The sequence below is a fragment of the Centruroides sculpturatus genome, unplaced genomic scaffold (genome assembly GCF_000671375.1).
Source record: "Centruroides sculpturatus isolate CEXI.00-Female unplaced genomic scaffold, Cexi_2.0 scaffold233, whole genome shotgun sequence".
In the NCBI taxonomy this organism is placed as follows: Eukaryota; Metazoa; Arthropoda; class Arachnida; order Scorpiones; family Buthidae; genus Centruroides; species Centruroides sculpturatus.
In genome coordinates this window covers 424,056-442,601 of record NW_019384616.1, presented here as the reverse complement: position 1 = coordinate 442,601, position 18,546 = coordinate 424,056, and the positions used below count along the sequence as shown (strand labels likewise).

General features: G+C 25.7%; 1 protein-coding gene across 1 annotated transcript in view; it reads left to right on the top strand.

The window, feature by feature from the left end:
- The window catches only part of LOC111625389 (QRFP-like peptide receptor), a 120,589-nt gene extending 102,043 nt beyond the window's left edge, over positions 1-18,546 (top strand). Inside the window, exons 4-7 of the mRNA XM_023368525.1 lie at positions 1,501-1,611; positions 9,198-9,308; positions 16,814-16,976; positions 18,356-18,546. Of these exons, the coding sequence (XP_023224293.1) occupies positions 1,501-1,611; positions 9,198-9,308; positions 16,814-16,976; positions 18,356-18,546 (576 nt within the window). The remainder of the gene's footprint in view (positions 1-1,500; positions 1,612-9,197; positions 9,309-16,813; positions 16,977-18,355) is intronic.

Below are 18,546 nucleotides of genomic sequence, written 5' to 3'. Positions count from 1 at the left end.
AATACTTTTTATATTAATTCGAACATTCAAAAAAACTCCAATAATTTATTAATGAATCTAGCAGAAAAACTTCTCAAACTAAATAAGAATAAATGAGAATTGGCGATAAAATTTAGAAAAAACAAAAGTAATTGTATTTAAAGTTCACGTATAATAAAAGATAATTAATTCAAATAAAAGAAAAATGAATGATACAATATGAAAGAAAAAAAAACTATAATTATTAATTTAGTGATCCAAATTAATATTAACTTATTATCAGTATTATTCATTTATCCAAAAGGAATTTAATTTTTTACTTCAATGATCATACGACAAAAAATTTATTGTATTTTATAAAAATTTAAAAAAAAAAACATTTATTAGATTCTTCAGTAAATTCCCCAACAAAAAGATCGTTTAAATTGTTAATTAAAGAAGTGATTTAATTATTCCAATAAAATATTGTCTGGGGGCACGATTTTGTTTACCCTGTTTGAAGCTTAATATCTCCTGTTCCTTTTGTCGAAATTTTCTGAAATTTTACAAAGAAATTTGTATATTAGAGGTATTGATACTATTAAATTTTAGTGGTTAAAGGACGAGGGGGTGGGAAGATATATACAGGATCGTGTCTCTTATCTCGAGTGGGATTGGACTTAAGGAAGATTTTACTGGTTATTAGCATTTACAGTCTTTCTTTTTTTTTTTTTTATAAAATCGATTCTTACCTTTAGAATTAAGGTTTTTTTTGTCATTTTATAATAATTAATAATATAAAAAGTTTTTTAAATAAAACATCATAACAGATATTGCCATACGCAATTTTAAATGTTGTTGCCGGGAAAGTTAAGCAACTCGTTGCTGGAGTTTTAAAAAAACAAATTTCATGCTTAATTAAATAAAAAAACAGTTTGAAAATTAAATAAAGTTTTTATTAAATAGCGTATTTTATAAATTCCTATTAGTATCCTGATACATGTTATTAATCTTAGATATAATTTCGTACATTTAACACATCTTAGAAGTTTATCATACAAATCCTGTGTTAAAAAGTAGTATCGTTTATGTTTCTTTATGATTCTAAAGATTAACTTTAAAAAATATATCGAAACACTTTTAATAAACCTGTTACAGATTATAATTATTTATTATTAAATCTCTAACTAATTTAATTATGAAGAGTCTGGCAGTGTTTTTGATATTAAACAACAATTAGTTAACTTTTCTAAATAGAAAATTAAATAAATCAACATTTTAATTAAAAATATCTCGTTAAAAATCAATTTATTCGTAATTTGTAAAAGAGTAAAGTTAACGTTTGGAATATTTTAAATATTTTATTTTATTTTATCAAATTAAACCGTAAATATTAAATTTAAAATATCATATATTTATCTAAAAATTTTATATTTTATACGTTGAAAATTTCAATATTTATTTTGCTTTATTCTATTCCCTTGCTAAAAAAAAAACACCCTCGAAGGTTTGATGACTTAAACAATTTTTCTGTTTTAACAGGTAATTGTATTGGTTTGCATTGTACTAACGGTGTTTATCGTATGCTGGGCACCCTTTCAAATAACGCTTATTTATTCTGAATTCGGACATTCGAGCAGCGAATATGGAGAGGTAAGTATATTTATTCATAAAATAAATACTAAAATCATCCTTAGAGATTACTAAAGTAATTGTATAAACATTTTGTTTACATTTCTAATTTAAATTAATTGATAAATATAAATTTAAATCGACTTTCTATTAAACAAAAGTGAATAATTTATAGTGTGTTTACTAGAAAAGTCATTTAATATGAAGATAAAATGATTAATAACTTATATAAGAAACTATAATGATTAAGTTTATAAAATAAATTTTACTTTCTTTAATGTTTTTAATTATACCAGTCGACCCCCCCTATAACACTGTTGATTTTTCCGTTTTATATGAATCCCATGTTGTACGAGTCAATTAGATTTTACAAATACGCGTGCCGGGCTGTGAACGGCTCGTGTATTTGTAAAATCTAAGTGACTCGTACAACATGGAATTCATATAAAACGGAAAAATCAAAAGTGTTATAGTGGGGGTCGATTGTAATTTTATACTTTTTTTTTTTAAAAAAAACGTTCAATATATACGAAAAAGTTTACAAACAGGAAAAGAATAGAATTTATGTGACTACCATGTTTTATATAACTTCTGTTTTTACAAAAAAAATTCCTATAAAATATGTGCTATAAAATACAGGACACTTCAATCTATCGAAGAATACTTTATGTAGATAATTTATTGAAATATACAGCACATAAGATGTATAGATTTATTGCTTCAATAAATCTGTACATATTTTTTAAAAAATACATTTAATAAATATAAATTTATTGATGTTACAATTTACATTCACTTTTACAATTTATTTTTCGAACTATTTTCGATATAAGTACAAAATTCAAAAGCTCTTATCTCTTCAGCACTTTTATAAAAACGTTCAATCTAACAGTTTAATTAATGTGATTAATATTAGTTATTAAAAACGAACTTTAATTACTGGAATATATATTTTTTTTTTTCGAATCTACTTTAACTGTTATTATCTTCACTTTAAAAATGATTAAATTTGTAATTTGTTAGACCATAGATAAAATTCTACGAAGTTTATTTGAATAAATAAATTGTAAAAAGTTAAAAAAATATATATTTTTTCTAAAATGTACAATGTTAGAATGAATTTTTTTTCTATAAGAGCTTTAAAAAGATTATTACTTTTCGAATGATCAAGTTATTAAGGAGAAAGTTTCTCTTCTCATTCTATTCAAATGAAGTCATTGGATATAAAAAAGCAAAGTAAAAACACACGCAAATGTTATATGAAACTAACTACAAGAAATTTAACGAGTTACATTTTAATAAATTACAATAAAATTGCGAATAAAACATATCAAATATCAAATAACCAGAAATTGTCGCCTCGTTATCTTTGTCTTCTCTCATTATAAATTTGATTCCGTTAAAACTAAATTAGTATTATATTTATTTTTTTTCTTCCTTCTGTCCTTTAAATTTTTCTTTAAATAAATCGTTACAAAATTTAAAAGTTTTAAATAGAAATTATAGATTTTATGATTAAAGATTTCGACAAATAACTTTTATCATTNATTATTTTTTTTAAAATTTAACTAAAGCAAATATACATGTATATAGAATATTTCGGTTTTATTCTTGTATTTAATAAACAATAAAAGTTTAATGTTATGTGATTATATAGTAAAACAAACTACATTATTTACTAATTATTCTATAATTAACGATATAAAATAAAAATTAAAATCTTTAAATTTATCCTATTTCCAGAGGTAAATATTTGATTAAAACAACAATTCTTATGAATATTTAAAATTTAATAAGAAAATAAGAATAAATATTGCAATGAACTGGGATCAATGTTAGCCAATTTTATTTGTTTATTATAATTAATAATGTATAATAGAATAGTCTATATATTAATACACATTTTTCCCTTTCTTAAATCTCTTGATAGAAGTCTGTTATCAAACGAAACGAAATAAAATAAATTATAAATTAATTCTTTGAGTGTTAATTACAGTATTATATATTCGTTTAGTATAAATAAATACATAATAACGTACTAAATATTCAACATATTAGACGGCGAGAAATTAAAAAAAAAAACCTGAATTTTCCCCTGTATGTATGGATGTTTGTGTGGAGGACACGATTTTGTTCACCCACTTTAAAGCTTAACAACTCTTGTGTCTTTTGTCGAAAATTTCTGAAATTTTGCAGGGAAGTTTGTATATGAGGGACATTGAAGCTATTAAATTTTGATGGTTAAAGGTCGTGAATTGAAGAGATAAAGGGAGGTTAAGTTCTTATTGTTTAGGTAACGATCCGTAATCATTGAATTAATAATAATCAACTATAATCATTAACTCATTATTGTCTATCTACGAGGGTGGTTCAATTTCTCTCTATAATTTCAATAGAGGCGATAAAACTATGTGTGTTACATAGTTTCAATTAATGTTTCTTTCACTAGTCACTTCTCCTCTACATGATGACACATCTCTCTTTTTGGTTTGCTTGCTAGCCATGCTTGCCATGCTTGCTTGCCATAGTTTTGTGTGTCCCATTCTTTGCATTTGGTAACGATGTTCTTCACTACAGAATATAAATCTTTTAACTGATGTCGGAGCAACTGCATGATGAACTCGCTCACTTCGGAATTCTGGGAGAATCATCTGTCTCTCAAAGCTTCCTTGAAAGAATTAAACAGGTGATTAAAGCAAGCTGACAGATCCGGACAGTAGGCCGGATAATGTAGAATTTTTTAACTATATTGGTTGATCTGATCCCCTCCATCGTGCGGAGGACCGTGATCGACTCCATTATTTTAATTGAAAAAAATTAGACCTGTAAATTTCCATTGTCGTCCGTTTTTTGTCCGTCCGTCTGTCCGTCCGTCTGTCCGTCTGTCCTTTCGTTATCTTGAGAACATAGTTAGTTATATGACAGTTAAGATCAGATGTAAAAAGATTAGAGGTAAGAGTTCCCAATTTCCGATGCAAACCGAAATACAAGAATTTCCGATGCAAACCGAAAATCATGTTATTTAAATTCAAACTTTTCCCCTGAAAGGAGTTAAATAGATGATCGGCACGATTCTGTTGTTAAAGGAAAAGTATGATATACAGGGGCAAGCCACTACTAATTTGAGATGGAGAGCATGTATTTTAAATTAAATTAATTAAAAATACGATTAAAAATTGCAGCTCGGCATTTTGAGGATGTCACAATAAATAATTTCTCGTTTCAGTATTATATTTTTTAATTGTGATATTATTTTATACTAACAAAGAAGTTTTAATAAACATGTCAGTATCTGTAACATTAATGTAAGTTTTCATGGCTTTAATTAAAAAAGAAAAACATAATTTCATAACGATTATTACGATGTTTTTAAAAACAATACAGTTATAAAATATTGAAAGTTAATTGCAATATATTGAAATATGCCAACAATAAATCCACCAGCTAAAACACTATGAACAAGTACTTAATAAAATAAAATGGTTCTTCTTGCTGCCAAAGCAGCCTGCACCTAGCAAGACATGAATTCTTCGAGATTTTAGTAGGTGTCTAGTGAGAACTGAAATCATTATACCATCAGAAAGCTTTCAGTTCCTATAAATTGTAATTTACATCTTTTGTAATGAATCCATTTTTCTAACTCAAATCCAAGTATTCAATTGGATTTACGTCAAGGGATTTATGAATCGTGATTTGTCGGACGAGGCAACCTTCCATTCATTAACGATCTAATTTTAAGGATAACGTGCACGCTGCAAACATTGTCAGTGATGAACATTGTTAACAGAGGCCAAGACTAGGTCTGATGTCTATACACTTATTATTCGATGAACAGTGTGTTTTGAAAAACTCTAGCTACACCGACCTTTTTTATCTCTTTGATCAATGAAATGGCAAGCCACGAATCATTGGCAAGGCACATGTTTAGACTATCATCTTTTATGGACAATTCCTACCGATGAGCTACGCCGTTTCGGAAATGTGACTCCAAGGCGTCTAATTACCACAATTTGGTCTTTGCTGCTTTACCATTAGCATACGATAACTACTGATTGTGCAACCTTCTGTCAGCTGTTAAATGTTAATCTGATGACCTATACACGTGTCGCTGTGTGTCTATAGAGACGGTTCTTGCATTAACAAGATATGATTATAATGTTTTGACTGATCAATGTAGGTTATAAACGGACTGATTGATTTTGATAGGGTAAGGCAACACAATACAAGTGCGATCTGTCAAGAGAAAACTTTCTATGTAAAGCTGGTCTCTATTTACTGTTAGACACGTAAACAAAACCCAGAAAACTTCACTCTGCCACTGGTGGACAGATCTTGAACGATTATTTCCTATTCCCTTAGTTTATTGATTCACTTTTAATATTTCTAGCTGCAAATACGACCTTGAACGCTTTTATTAATTTAAAAGTTAGACGAGCTTCAGTTCTATTTTAATCAAATAAATAAACGTAAAATTTTCCTTCTACGCCAAGAAACATTTAAGAATTGCCAGAAAGCCATTTGCTTCCATATTTAGAAGGTAATGTATTTGAAAGATTCCCAAAATATTTTCATACGTTTATTTATTATTTTTAATTAAAATCAAAATTATTTACAACGAAATAATTCCAGTTCGGTAGGCCTATCTAACTTCCTCAATAACATCTCTAGATTTGGCAATAAACTGTAAGAGGCATTCGATAAGCAGGATCGTCATTCATTTATATGAGTTTTCCCTTTCTTTTGTCTGTAGTAGGAAAAGCAAGTACTAATGAAAAAACATTGGACTACAATCTATTGTCTTTTATTAGTACTTATCCATTACACAAATACTAAGAAAATGTTATTGATCAATTCCTTAACTCATTTCCAGAAAGTCTTAATTATTTATTATAAATGAATACAAAAATAAATTTAATATAACTTCATTTTATAGTTTGATATTATTTTAGTTGTGTTATGTATAAAATTAAACTTCAAATTGTTGTGACCAAAAGAAAACCCTCAAATTGTTGTGACCAAAAGAAAACCCTCAAATTGTTGTGACCAAAAGAAAACCTTCAAAATTTCTGTTTGAATTGAATTATATTTAAATCAATTCATAAAAGAGAATTCAAACTGAAAATTGATCAAGTCATATATATTATTTGGATGATGATACGTAATTTAATCAATTTTTAAAATAGAAGTTGTTAATAAAGGTTTCATCTTCTTTGATCATTCAACAATTAAATGATTTTATCTTCTTCTTCTCCTACTTCTAAGATCATTCCACCTCTTCCCAGTTTCTTCCCACGCTTCTTTATTTTTGTTTATAATTTGAGCATTACTTTTAACAGGAATCGTAAGTAATTTGCATATATAAAATCCAGATGGTTGTTCAAAGAGAATCCTTCATTCCTTCACGTAAAAAAACATTTAACTGAAACACTTTAGAAGAATAATATGCCGGATAATCAATCAGGAAAACAAAGATTTATTCGAACTAAAATTACTAATGTTATAAACACTCTACTTATTCTAAAATATGTAATAAATTATATCATAAATATAAGCGTAACATTCGCTAATATGTACATTTATACAACCTTTCTGATAAGTGTACATTATTTACTAGGAATAACTTGTTCAAGAGTATAATAAGTACTTCTGAGAATGTATAATATTCTTGTAACCATCATTCCCAGTAAAGAAAACTGATGTAATCTAAATTGTTTTAGAAAAAAAATAATGTGTTTTATAATTAGTTAAAATAATTATTTTATTCCCAGATGACGTTAAGTAATTTAAAAACAGTTATAACTTTTTTAAAGTTTAAAAGAAGAAAAAAAAATTATCAGAAATAACATAGAAAATGACTAATAAAGTTAATCTCTTCCTCTTGCTTTATATTAAGTTTCCTTTTTTATTTTGATTTATTTGGAGTGGGTTTAAATAATATTTTAATCATTATTCAATATATCAACCGCCAGATATGATAAAGAAAACGAAATTAAATAAGGAAAAAAGGTATTTAAATTTTTACACAAAATTTTAAAACGTTTCTAATAAAATGAATTCCTTTTCTACATTAAAAATTATTAATTTAAAGTATATTTAATAAGGATAATTTAATACTTTTTATATTAATTCGAACATTCAAAAAAACTCCAATAATTTATTAATGAATCTAGCAGAAAAACTTCTCAAACTAAATAAGAATAAATGAGAATTGGCGATAAAATTTAGAAAAAACAAAAGTAATTGTATTTAAAGTTCACGTATAATAAAAGATAATTAATTCAAATAAAAGAAAAATGAATGATACAATATGAAAGAAAAAAAAACTATAATTATTAATTTAGTGATCCAAATTAATATTAACTTATTATCAGTATTATTCATTTATCCAAAAGGAATTTAATTTTTTACTTCAATGATCATACGACAAAAAATTTATTGTATTTTATAAAAATTTAAAAAAAAAAACATTTATTAGATTCTTCAGTAAATTCCCCAACAAAAAGATCGTTTAAATTGTTAATTAAAGAAGTGATTTAATTATTCCAATAAAATATTGTCTGGGGGCACGATTTTGTTTACCCTGTTTGAAGCTTAATATCTCCTGTTCCTTTTGTCGAAATTTTCTGAAATTTTACAAAGAAATTTGTATATTAGAGGTATTGATACTATTAAATTTTAGTGGTTAAAGGACGAGGGGGTGGGAAGATATATACAGGATCGTGTCTCTTATCTCGAGTGGGATTGGACTTAAGGAAGATTTTACTGGTTATTAGCATTTACAGTCTTTCTTTTTTTTTTTTTTATAAAATCGATTCTTACCTTTAGAATTAAGGTTTTTTTTGTCATTTTATAATAATTAATAATATAAAAAGTTTTTTAAATAAAACATCATAACAGATATTGCCATACGCAATTTTAAATGTTGTTGCCGGGAAAGTTAAGCAACTCGTTGCTGGAGTTTTAAAAAAACAAATTTCATGCTTAATTAAATAAAAAAACAGTTTGAAAATTAAATAAAGTTTTTATTAAATAGCGTATTTTATAAATTCCTATTAGTATCCTGATACATGTTATTAATCTTAGATATAATTTCGTACATTTAACACATCTTAGAAGTTTATCATACAAATCCTGTGTTAAAAAGTAGTATCGTTTATGTTTCTTTATGATTCTAAAGATTAACTTTAAAAAATATATCGAAACACTTTTAATAAACCTGTTACAGATTATAATTATTTATTATTAAATCTCTAACTAATTTAATTATGAAGAGTCTGGCAGTGTTTTTGATATTAAACAACAATTAGTTAACTTTTCTAAATAGAAAATTAAATAAATCAACATTTTAATTAAAAATATCTCGTTAAAAATCAATTTATTCGTAATTTGTAAAAGAGTAAAGTTAACGTTTGGAATATTTTAAATATTTTATTTTATTTTATCAAATTAAACCGTAAATATTAAATTTAAAATATCATATATTTATCTAAAAATTTTATATTTTATACGTTGAAAATTTCAATATTTATTTTGCTTTATTCTATTCCCTTGCTAAAAAAAACACCCTCGAAGGTTTGATGACTTAAACAATTTTTCTGTTTTAACAGGTAATTGTATTGGTTTGCATTGTACTAACGGTGTTTATCGTATGCTGGGCACCCTTTCAAATAACGCTTATTTATTCTGAATTCGGACATTCGAGCAGCGAATATGGAGAGGTAAGTATATTTATTCATAAAATAAATACTAAAATCATCCTTAGAGATTACTAAAGTAATTGTATAAACATTTTGTTTACATTTCTAATTTAAATTAATTGATAAATATAAATTTAAATCGACTTTCTATTAAACAAAAGTGAATAATTTATAGTGTGTTTACTAGAAAAGTCATTTAATATGAAGATAAAATGATTAATAACTTATATAAGAAACTATAATGATTAAGTTTATAAAATAAATTTTACTTTCTTTAATGTTTTTAATTATACCAGTCGACCCCCCCTATAACACTGTTGATTTTTCCGTTTTATATGAATCCCATGTTGTACGAGTCAATTAGATTTTACAAATACGCGTGCCGGGCTGTGAACGGCTCGTGTATTTGTAAAATCTAAGTGACTCGTACAACATGGAATTCATATAAAACGGAAAAATCAAAAGTGTTATAGTGGGGGTCGATTGTAATTTTATACTTTTTTTTTTTAAAAAAAACGTTCAATATATACGAAAAAGTTTACAAACAGGAAAAGAATAGAATTTATGTGACTACCATGTTTTATATAACTTCTGTTTTTACAAAAAAAATTCCTATAAAATATGTGCTATAAAATACAGGACACTTCAATCTATCGAAGAATACTTTATGTAGATAATTTATTGAAATATACAGCACATAAGATGTATAGATTTATTGCTTCAATAAATCTGTACATATTTTTTAAAAAATACATTTAATAAATATAAATTTATTGATGTTACAATTTACATTCACTTTTACAATTTATTTTTCGAACTATTTTCGATATAAGTACAAAATTCAAAAGCTCTTATCTCTTCAGCACTTTTATAAAAACGTTCAATCTAACAGTTTAATTAATGTGATTAATATTAGTTATTAAAAACGAACTTTAATTACTGGAATATATATTTTTTTTTTTCGAATCTACTTTAACTGTTATTATCTTCACTTTAAAAATGATTAAATTTGTAATTTGTTAGACCATAGATAAAATTCTACGAAGTTTATTTGAATAAATAAATTGTAAAAAGTTAAAAATATATATATTTTTTCTAAAATGTACAATGTTAGAATGAATTTTTTTTCTATAACAGCTTTAAAAAGATTATTACTTTTCGAATGATCAAGTTATTAAGGAGAAAGTTTCTCTTCTCATTCTATTCAAATGAAGTCATTGGATATAAAAAAGCAAAGTAAAAACACACGCAAATGTTATATGAAACTAACTACAAGAAATTTAACGAGTTACATTTTAATAAATTACAATAAAATTGCGAATAAAACATATCAAATATCAAATAACCAGAAATTGTCGCCTCGTTATCTTTGTCTTCTCTCATTATAAATTTGATTCCGTTAAAACTAAATTAGTATTATATTTATTTTTTTTCTTCCTTCTGTCCTTTAAATTTTTCTTTAAATAAATCGTTACAAAATTTAAAAGTTTTAAATAGAAATTATAGATTTTATGATTAAAGATTTCGACAAATAACTTTTATCATTGAATTAATTACGTAAATATTTGCAATGTACACTTATCTTTTAATGGTAAATACTAATACAGTTTTAATAAAAGGAAATTTAATATAACTTAATTATTTAAGTTTAAAATAACTGAGAGAGCGCCTAAAGAGAATTATTCTATTTATCTAAAACCGGAAATAGTTATCGAATTTTTAGAAAATTAACAAAGTTGTGTGTTAGTTAATACTCTAGTAATTTTATTAAACAATAATTTATTCATTAAATTGAAAAATACTGAATAAAGGTGCACTAAATTACACCCAACTCATTAAGTGTGTTTAAAATTAAAGAAAAGAAACTTCTGTGATATTTCGTCACCGTAGTTACACAAACATTTCGTATAAAATTGATAAAAGAATGTCAATTATATTAGCGAAAGAAGAATTTGTTACGGAAAATTAATTAAATAAAGGTTTAAGGATTATTTAAATAATACCCTATATAATTTACATTATAATTTGTTAATATAATGTTNGATTTAAAATAATATTATAATAATAATTTATAAAATAAAAATATTCATGGATAATTATAAATTTTTATTCGTCCTTTTAATCTACATAAACGAATATTACATAAATAAATGTATCAGTTATATATTACAATTAGATGGAGTTTAAAGTTTATTTATTTATTTACTTGTGTTGGCCCTCAATACTATAATACTGGGCATAAGCGACCTTGAAAGTAATTTTAAAGATTCTTTATGCGCTAATATATCTTCAATACTTTTGAAATGAAAAGGATGCAAGGGACTTCACCACATCCGAATATATAGAAGTGAAGTATATATATATATAATGGACTGTCGACAGAGTCGTTAGCTTTCTATGCCCCAGAAGAAATTTAATACTTTAATGTATATTTAGTTGGATTTCCCTTACACAATTAACTATTACCGTCAAAATTTTTCTAGTTCGAAGTATAAACAGGGGTAGATTAATAATTTAAAAAATACAATATTAAGAAGTATTGAATACAAAGTTTCTAATTAGAGGCTATATTATTATAGAATTTAAATATGCATATTTATAACACTGAAGGATTTTTGTTCTTGATATTGTATTTTAAGCTCATATACAATCAAATACACTTTCAAAGCATATTTATTTATTTTATTATTTATCTTAGACTAATACAAGAATATAATGCCCTTTCACACTACCTTACTAGTAAATTACTACTAAATTACTACTAAATTACTACTGTCTACCTCTCAAGAAGAGTAGAACACACGATACTCTGAGCGGTTAAATGATACAAGTGGATTGATATGAGATAGATAGCAGATACTGCATACATAACATAGATTAAGTATTGAATAACAATAACTTTTCTTTTCTGAAAGATATCTTTAATAAAAGATTTAAAAAACAAGCTGAGAATATGACTGACCTGAGAATCTACTAAATTTGGCAGGGCACAAAACCATAAAAAGAATAAAAAATGAAAGTAATTATAGTTATCATTTTTTCTTTCGGGTATCCAGGACAGTCGTATATTAAATAATGTATATTTTCACTACAAAATGTACATTTGCAAATTGCTGTATTTGAGACTCCGGGTAGCTATTGAAATTGCTGTATACGTGAGTATCGGTGTTATTGCAAAACTTCGATTATTATATGATGTGATGTAGCGTTCTGAATACAAGAATATAATGCCCTTTCACACTACCTTGTGACCTCTCCCACAGTTCCAATCCTGAAAGATTTGTTTCTGAATTTACAGTACACTTTTAAGGCATGTTTGGAGTAAGGCAAGTCTTTTTATTGTAGTTGGTGTTTATTGCTGTAGCTTCGATCAGCTAATTTATTACCTAAGTTTCCAGTATGTCTTGTAACATAGTAAATCTTAACGGAGACATCAATGATATCAAGCAATTAAGTACTGAATGTACTTAATTTTTGTGTATTTCGTGCATCTGTCCTGAAGCTTTGTCAAGACTTGCTTGGAGTCTGAATATACTTCTACCGAGGAATTCTTTTTTGAAGCTTCGCTACCCAAATAATTGCCTCATAAAGTGAATCCAATTTAGTCTGAAAAATAGAAGTGTATGTATGACTGTGTTTCAGTTGTATAGTGTGGAATGAAATTGAATTACCAAGAGTAAAATACAAGGACTTGAGCCTTTAGAATTACCCTTTTCTGAATCATATGTGAAAAGAGAAAGGCTACCCAAACCACTTAGAGATGGGGCTGAGCAATTGTGAAGACCCGTCTTTTCGAAATTTAATTTTCCTCTAATTGTATAATCTTTTCTTGAGTAGTTTCGTATTATTTCAATATTCGCATTTTGTGTATGTTTTGAATTAATAAATATTTAGAGATTCATCAGTTTCTCTGTTTATTTGCTTAGTCTCTGTTTTCTAATTTAAAGAAAGTAAAGTAATTACAATTTCTTCTGGTATTGATTGGAGTCGTCGAATAAATAAATAATTAACGCAGTTTTTTCTTTAATAAACACATCTGTATTACTATAATATTCTGGCCTTCTTCTTACACAAAGACAAATCATTTTTATTTTTTATTTATTGTTATTTTATAGATCAAATTGTTGTTCTTGTTCTCTTTATTGCGGTATTTTATGTCTCTTGTATAAAATTTAACAAAAGATATAAAATTATAACGAGCAAAAATTATTAGGACATCATCACAATGCCGGACAGCAATTTACAATTATATTTTTAATATAACATATATGCTTTCGATCTCAAGTTAATAGTGTCTTGCCCCTGTACATCATACTTTTCCTGTTAACAACGAAGCCATGCCGTAAAAAAGTAAATTAACTATAAATAGACAATAAAAACTCGAAATTCATTTTGTGACCAAATGTATGACACTTTTCTGAAAGAAAAGTTTTGATTAATGGACATTCATAAGTCTTTTTTTGAAGATATAAAATAGTTCCAGAATTGCATCTCTTTGAACATATATGTATTGTAAATTTATAACATTGAACATACAAGAATTCCAGTATTGTAAATCCTATACCAATTGATAACTGAAGATTAACATTAAACTCTGCATTTACACTGGTTTTACAGAATAAAAAGAATGAAAAAATTAATATATTTAGATATTTTGATAAGAATAACTTACACAAAATGACGAAGAAAACACAGAACATAAAATAATCAATGATTATCACCGTGTTAATAAATTTTTACCCATATAAATAGAGTAAAAGTTTTTACTTACATCAAAAAATTACTTAAATAAACGACTTTCATCGCTGGATATTTTCCATTTAAATATCTGTTGCGAGCTTGCGAGACCTATAGGAAAAGAAGATTGGGATCCCTGTACGTAATTTTACGTCATAAGCTAATAACGTTTAATTGTAACTATAGAATAATTTACAAATTTTGATACACAGTTGCAATGGTAGTCAGTTTTTAGTTAAAAACTTTTATAATTACATATGCGATAGTCACCAGTGGCCTACTGAAAAAAACTACTGAACACTGGTAATTACTTAGTTGCTGGTTCGTGCCTCATCAACGGGCTGGTCACGTGAAGATTTCCTAATTTTCTTTACGTGTGTAACACCTAAATAGGGCCCAGTTTTCTCCTGAAAGCTGAAAGTCTTCCTGAAAACTGTGGAAACTGCTGTGTAAAAATACTCTGTAATATTATAAAACTTGCATTTACGAGTTTATTACAACTTATTAGTTACTACAATTAGTAGATTCTGAAAATTATTAGTAGTAGACTTCCAAAAATAAATAATAAAAAGCAAATATTTTAAAGAGCTTCATGTAATGGTCTCTCACAGTACTTTAAGACAACCACAAATTGTGAGGTTATCCACTCCAATGAGTTGACTGCTAATTGGAGTGTCCTCGTGTGATTACAGGAGGAACTGGAAGTTGAAAACAAATTAAAATAACGCTATATTTTTGGTATAGTTCGAAAATATACTCTTAACATTTTGAAAAAAAAATAAACCGACTTATTGATGTATGTAGAAAGATAATAATTCTTCGTCCTACACTGAAACCACGAGTACATTTCAATTCCTATAGATCTCGCAAAACTTTCAAGTACTTCGTTATTTATTATTTATTTTCATAACAATCCGAGAGAGTACTTTAAAAAACATTTCATATATAGAATTAATCCGAACTTATAATCATCGAAGGAACGGTCAGTGTAGGGAACCGGAGTTCCAAGTTCCGTACAATACGGAAATTTACACGTATATAAAACCATTCTGTCTAATTTTATTTAACTTTTGTAAGAAATAAATTGACTTTATTTTCGATTTTGTAATTTTCACGAATTGATTTTAGATTAATAACAATCGATACTAGTTTATTTACTCCTTCAATTCCTCGAAAAATGGGACATTTCAATTATGATAGACCTATGAAGAATGCAAACTAATCATACAAAAATGTAAAAAATATATATACTAAATAAGTTGAAAATTAATTATAATTAAGAAACCTTACGTATTTTAACAAATCTTGTATTGTTAATTATATTGTTTTGTTTAAAATAATAAATAAATAAATAATTTTGAGTTACTTTCGTATATCAAATTGAGAAATTCCAAATCTCTTAAAACCTCTAAAATCTAAAAATTAAAAAGAAGACGATATTTTCTATGTTTTATATTTACGTCCATGTAATTTTAGAAATTATTTTTAACTGGTGATATGTAACAATTAATAAAGTTTTGCATTGTTAAATACCAATTTAATTAATGCGCATAATTAATACTGAATTAATTAGCTAAATAACAATACATTAATTTAATTATGTGATTAAACGTATTCACTAATAAGTACAGTTTCATGACAATTAAAGAGGATTATCATAATAAAAGCTTAAATACATAAGTTTTAGCAAGATTTAAAATCATTAAATCAGAAAACCGTAAAATTTAATGTTTAATTAATATTCTGTCCATTAAATTTTGCGCTTTAAAGACTTTCTACGTGAGTTTGTTAATAAAAATAAATTTGTTTTTCTTCGAAAATATTCTTTTGTTCGTACAGGGATCGAAAATGCTATAAAATGACAATCTTTTGTATTATACAGTAATTTATAGTCGAAGTGGGATTCTCTTGGGACTTTTTACAGCCGTCACTCTATAGAAAGAAAGCAATGATCATGAATATCGCAGGTTCAAGATTGTTTTCTTGTTACAAATCAATACAATCCATCATTTGTAGCAAATGCAATCTTCTATTGACCAAATTCACGTTGGAAATAATAGATAGTAGAACTGTAGATTTTATAAAGAAATGATACTTTCCTATCTTTTATACAATTTATTTTTTTACGATACCAACTTAGGATTTCTTTTTGCGTGTCTATTCGTTATTTATAACATAATATATGATTTATTGTATCTAGAATTCCATTTACGGTTAACATAGAATGTGATTTTGATAGACTTTTTTCCCCTAATGAATCTGATATTTAGATACAAAACACTACTTTTATAATGGCAAAATACTTTGGTACTTTAATGGTAACTTTGCATATTGTTTGTCTTTAAATCTAGGAAATTTCTAGTTTTGAAAATATATTTTTCAACAGAAACATTATTTGTAACGACTTTTAAATATTTCTATACCACATATTACACCTTAAACTATAAAATTTAAAATAGTATATTCTTAATAAAGCCAATTCTATAATACAGATTATTATTAAATGCTGCATATTTGGAGATTGATTTTTATGTGTTTTACATTCTCTTTAGTTAATTCTGCATGTAACCGAAAGATAAAACTCAAAATAATATATATATATATATAACTGTTACGATTCTTTACTTTTTAATGACTTCTAAAACAATTTTAATAGTAATAATATTGAAAATTGATAGCTTATCATCAGTAATTTAATTCTTGTATTATAAGAAAAAAAATCATAAATGATTTTTCTTTATATCTATACCTTTTTATAGCATTAATATAAATAAATATTCTTTTTACAGCTTCCAGAATGGTTTAATAGTTTTTCATACTTCGCCTTTTATCTCGCTTATTCGAACAGTGTTCTCAATCCTATTATTTACGGAGGATTTAACAACAATTTTCGACAAGGGCTATGCGCAGTTTTACAATGTAAATGCCAGAGAGCAAATTTTAAAAGACCAAGTAAGTTATTTTGTATATATATATATATATATTCTCATATTTTCTTTTACCAGAAATCGATGTTTCAATTCTTTACAACGGTAATTCTTCAGTAGTTATATCTATTGGAAGTTTTACTACAGAATATAATGCTATTCTATTTTTTTTTTTATGTTTTACTATTATATACTTTTCAAACTTTATATATAGTCAAAAATCATTTAATTTCGTCTACTGTGATAAAGAAAATGTATTACATACCTTAAGGAAAAACTCTCCTTGATGGATGAATTTCTCTCTCTTTATTTAACTCTTTCTAACGTGTCCAATTGGCTATTTTTTAAAAAGGAAGAATTGAAAAATCCGAAATATATGACGTTTTATTTCCTTCGTACAGAGACGATGACGTTCCGTTATGAAAGACGGAAGAGAGAAACCTGATTGAAGAAATGTATTATAGATTTAACAAAAGAAATATGGTATTTTAAGAGGAATTTTACAATTAAAATAAAATATACTTAATGGATATATAAAAATAATTATTTACAGTTTACTGAAATAAAAAAAAAAACTATATTGTTTGTACTAAATCAAATTTGTTTTTTTTTTCCTCTTGAAATTCTATACGAATTGCAGAAAATTCCTAACTTCTATTTTGGCATCAGTTCTAATTTGCCATTTCATTACTTCTTCACCTTATAAATCACATAAGGAATATGAATAACTGGAAAGGAAAAAGAAAATGACTAACAAATGTGAAGGAAGAAGAAAATATATCTTGAACTTTTTAATTTAGTTCTTATTATTATTATTATAACTTGGTATGAATATGATAATGATTAGTAAACTTTCAGAATTTTGAAAAACTTTTTGACTAACTCGACTGAATTCTATAATGAACAATTGCACCGTATAAAACAAATAGCGTAAAAATCATTTAAATATTCTAACATTTCTTTTAGTAATCGATTCGAAATATACTCTGTTATCTAAATTATAATTTAAAAAAAAAAATACATCCTATTTTTCTTTTATAATATTAAAAATTCATTTATCTAAATCGTCAATGTTTAAAATTATAAAATAAATATCTGTCTATTAAATTGAGAGACTTTAACATTTAAGTTTAATTTTCATGTAAATAAATTATAAAATTTCAAGGGGAATTTTACCGAGAAGCGATTCTAATTAAGTTTACATTTAAAATTATAAATTGTTTTCCTAATTATTACATTAATGAGATCTTATTGATTAATTATGATTGCTCTTTGATGAATTCTTCAAGAACGTTGAGGTAGTGTTTGAAAGGAATTGTTAACAGATACGTTCGATTGTATAAATTTATATTTAAAAAATTCAATTGCTAATAATAATTTTTAGATGTTTTATATTTCTTTTAGTTAGTTCAAAGAAATCTTTGACAACAATAACAACAGCAATGTCTATGACTCATTCGAATGGACGACGTAAACTGTCGGGAAGAAAGAGTAAGGTTGAGATGAAATTTGTGAAAAAAGCCGACAACAATGAAGAAAACTGTACAAATAATTATCAGCAAACAAGTAACAGCAGTTACTACAGAAGAAATTAA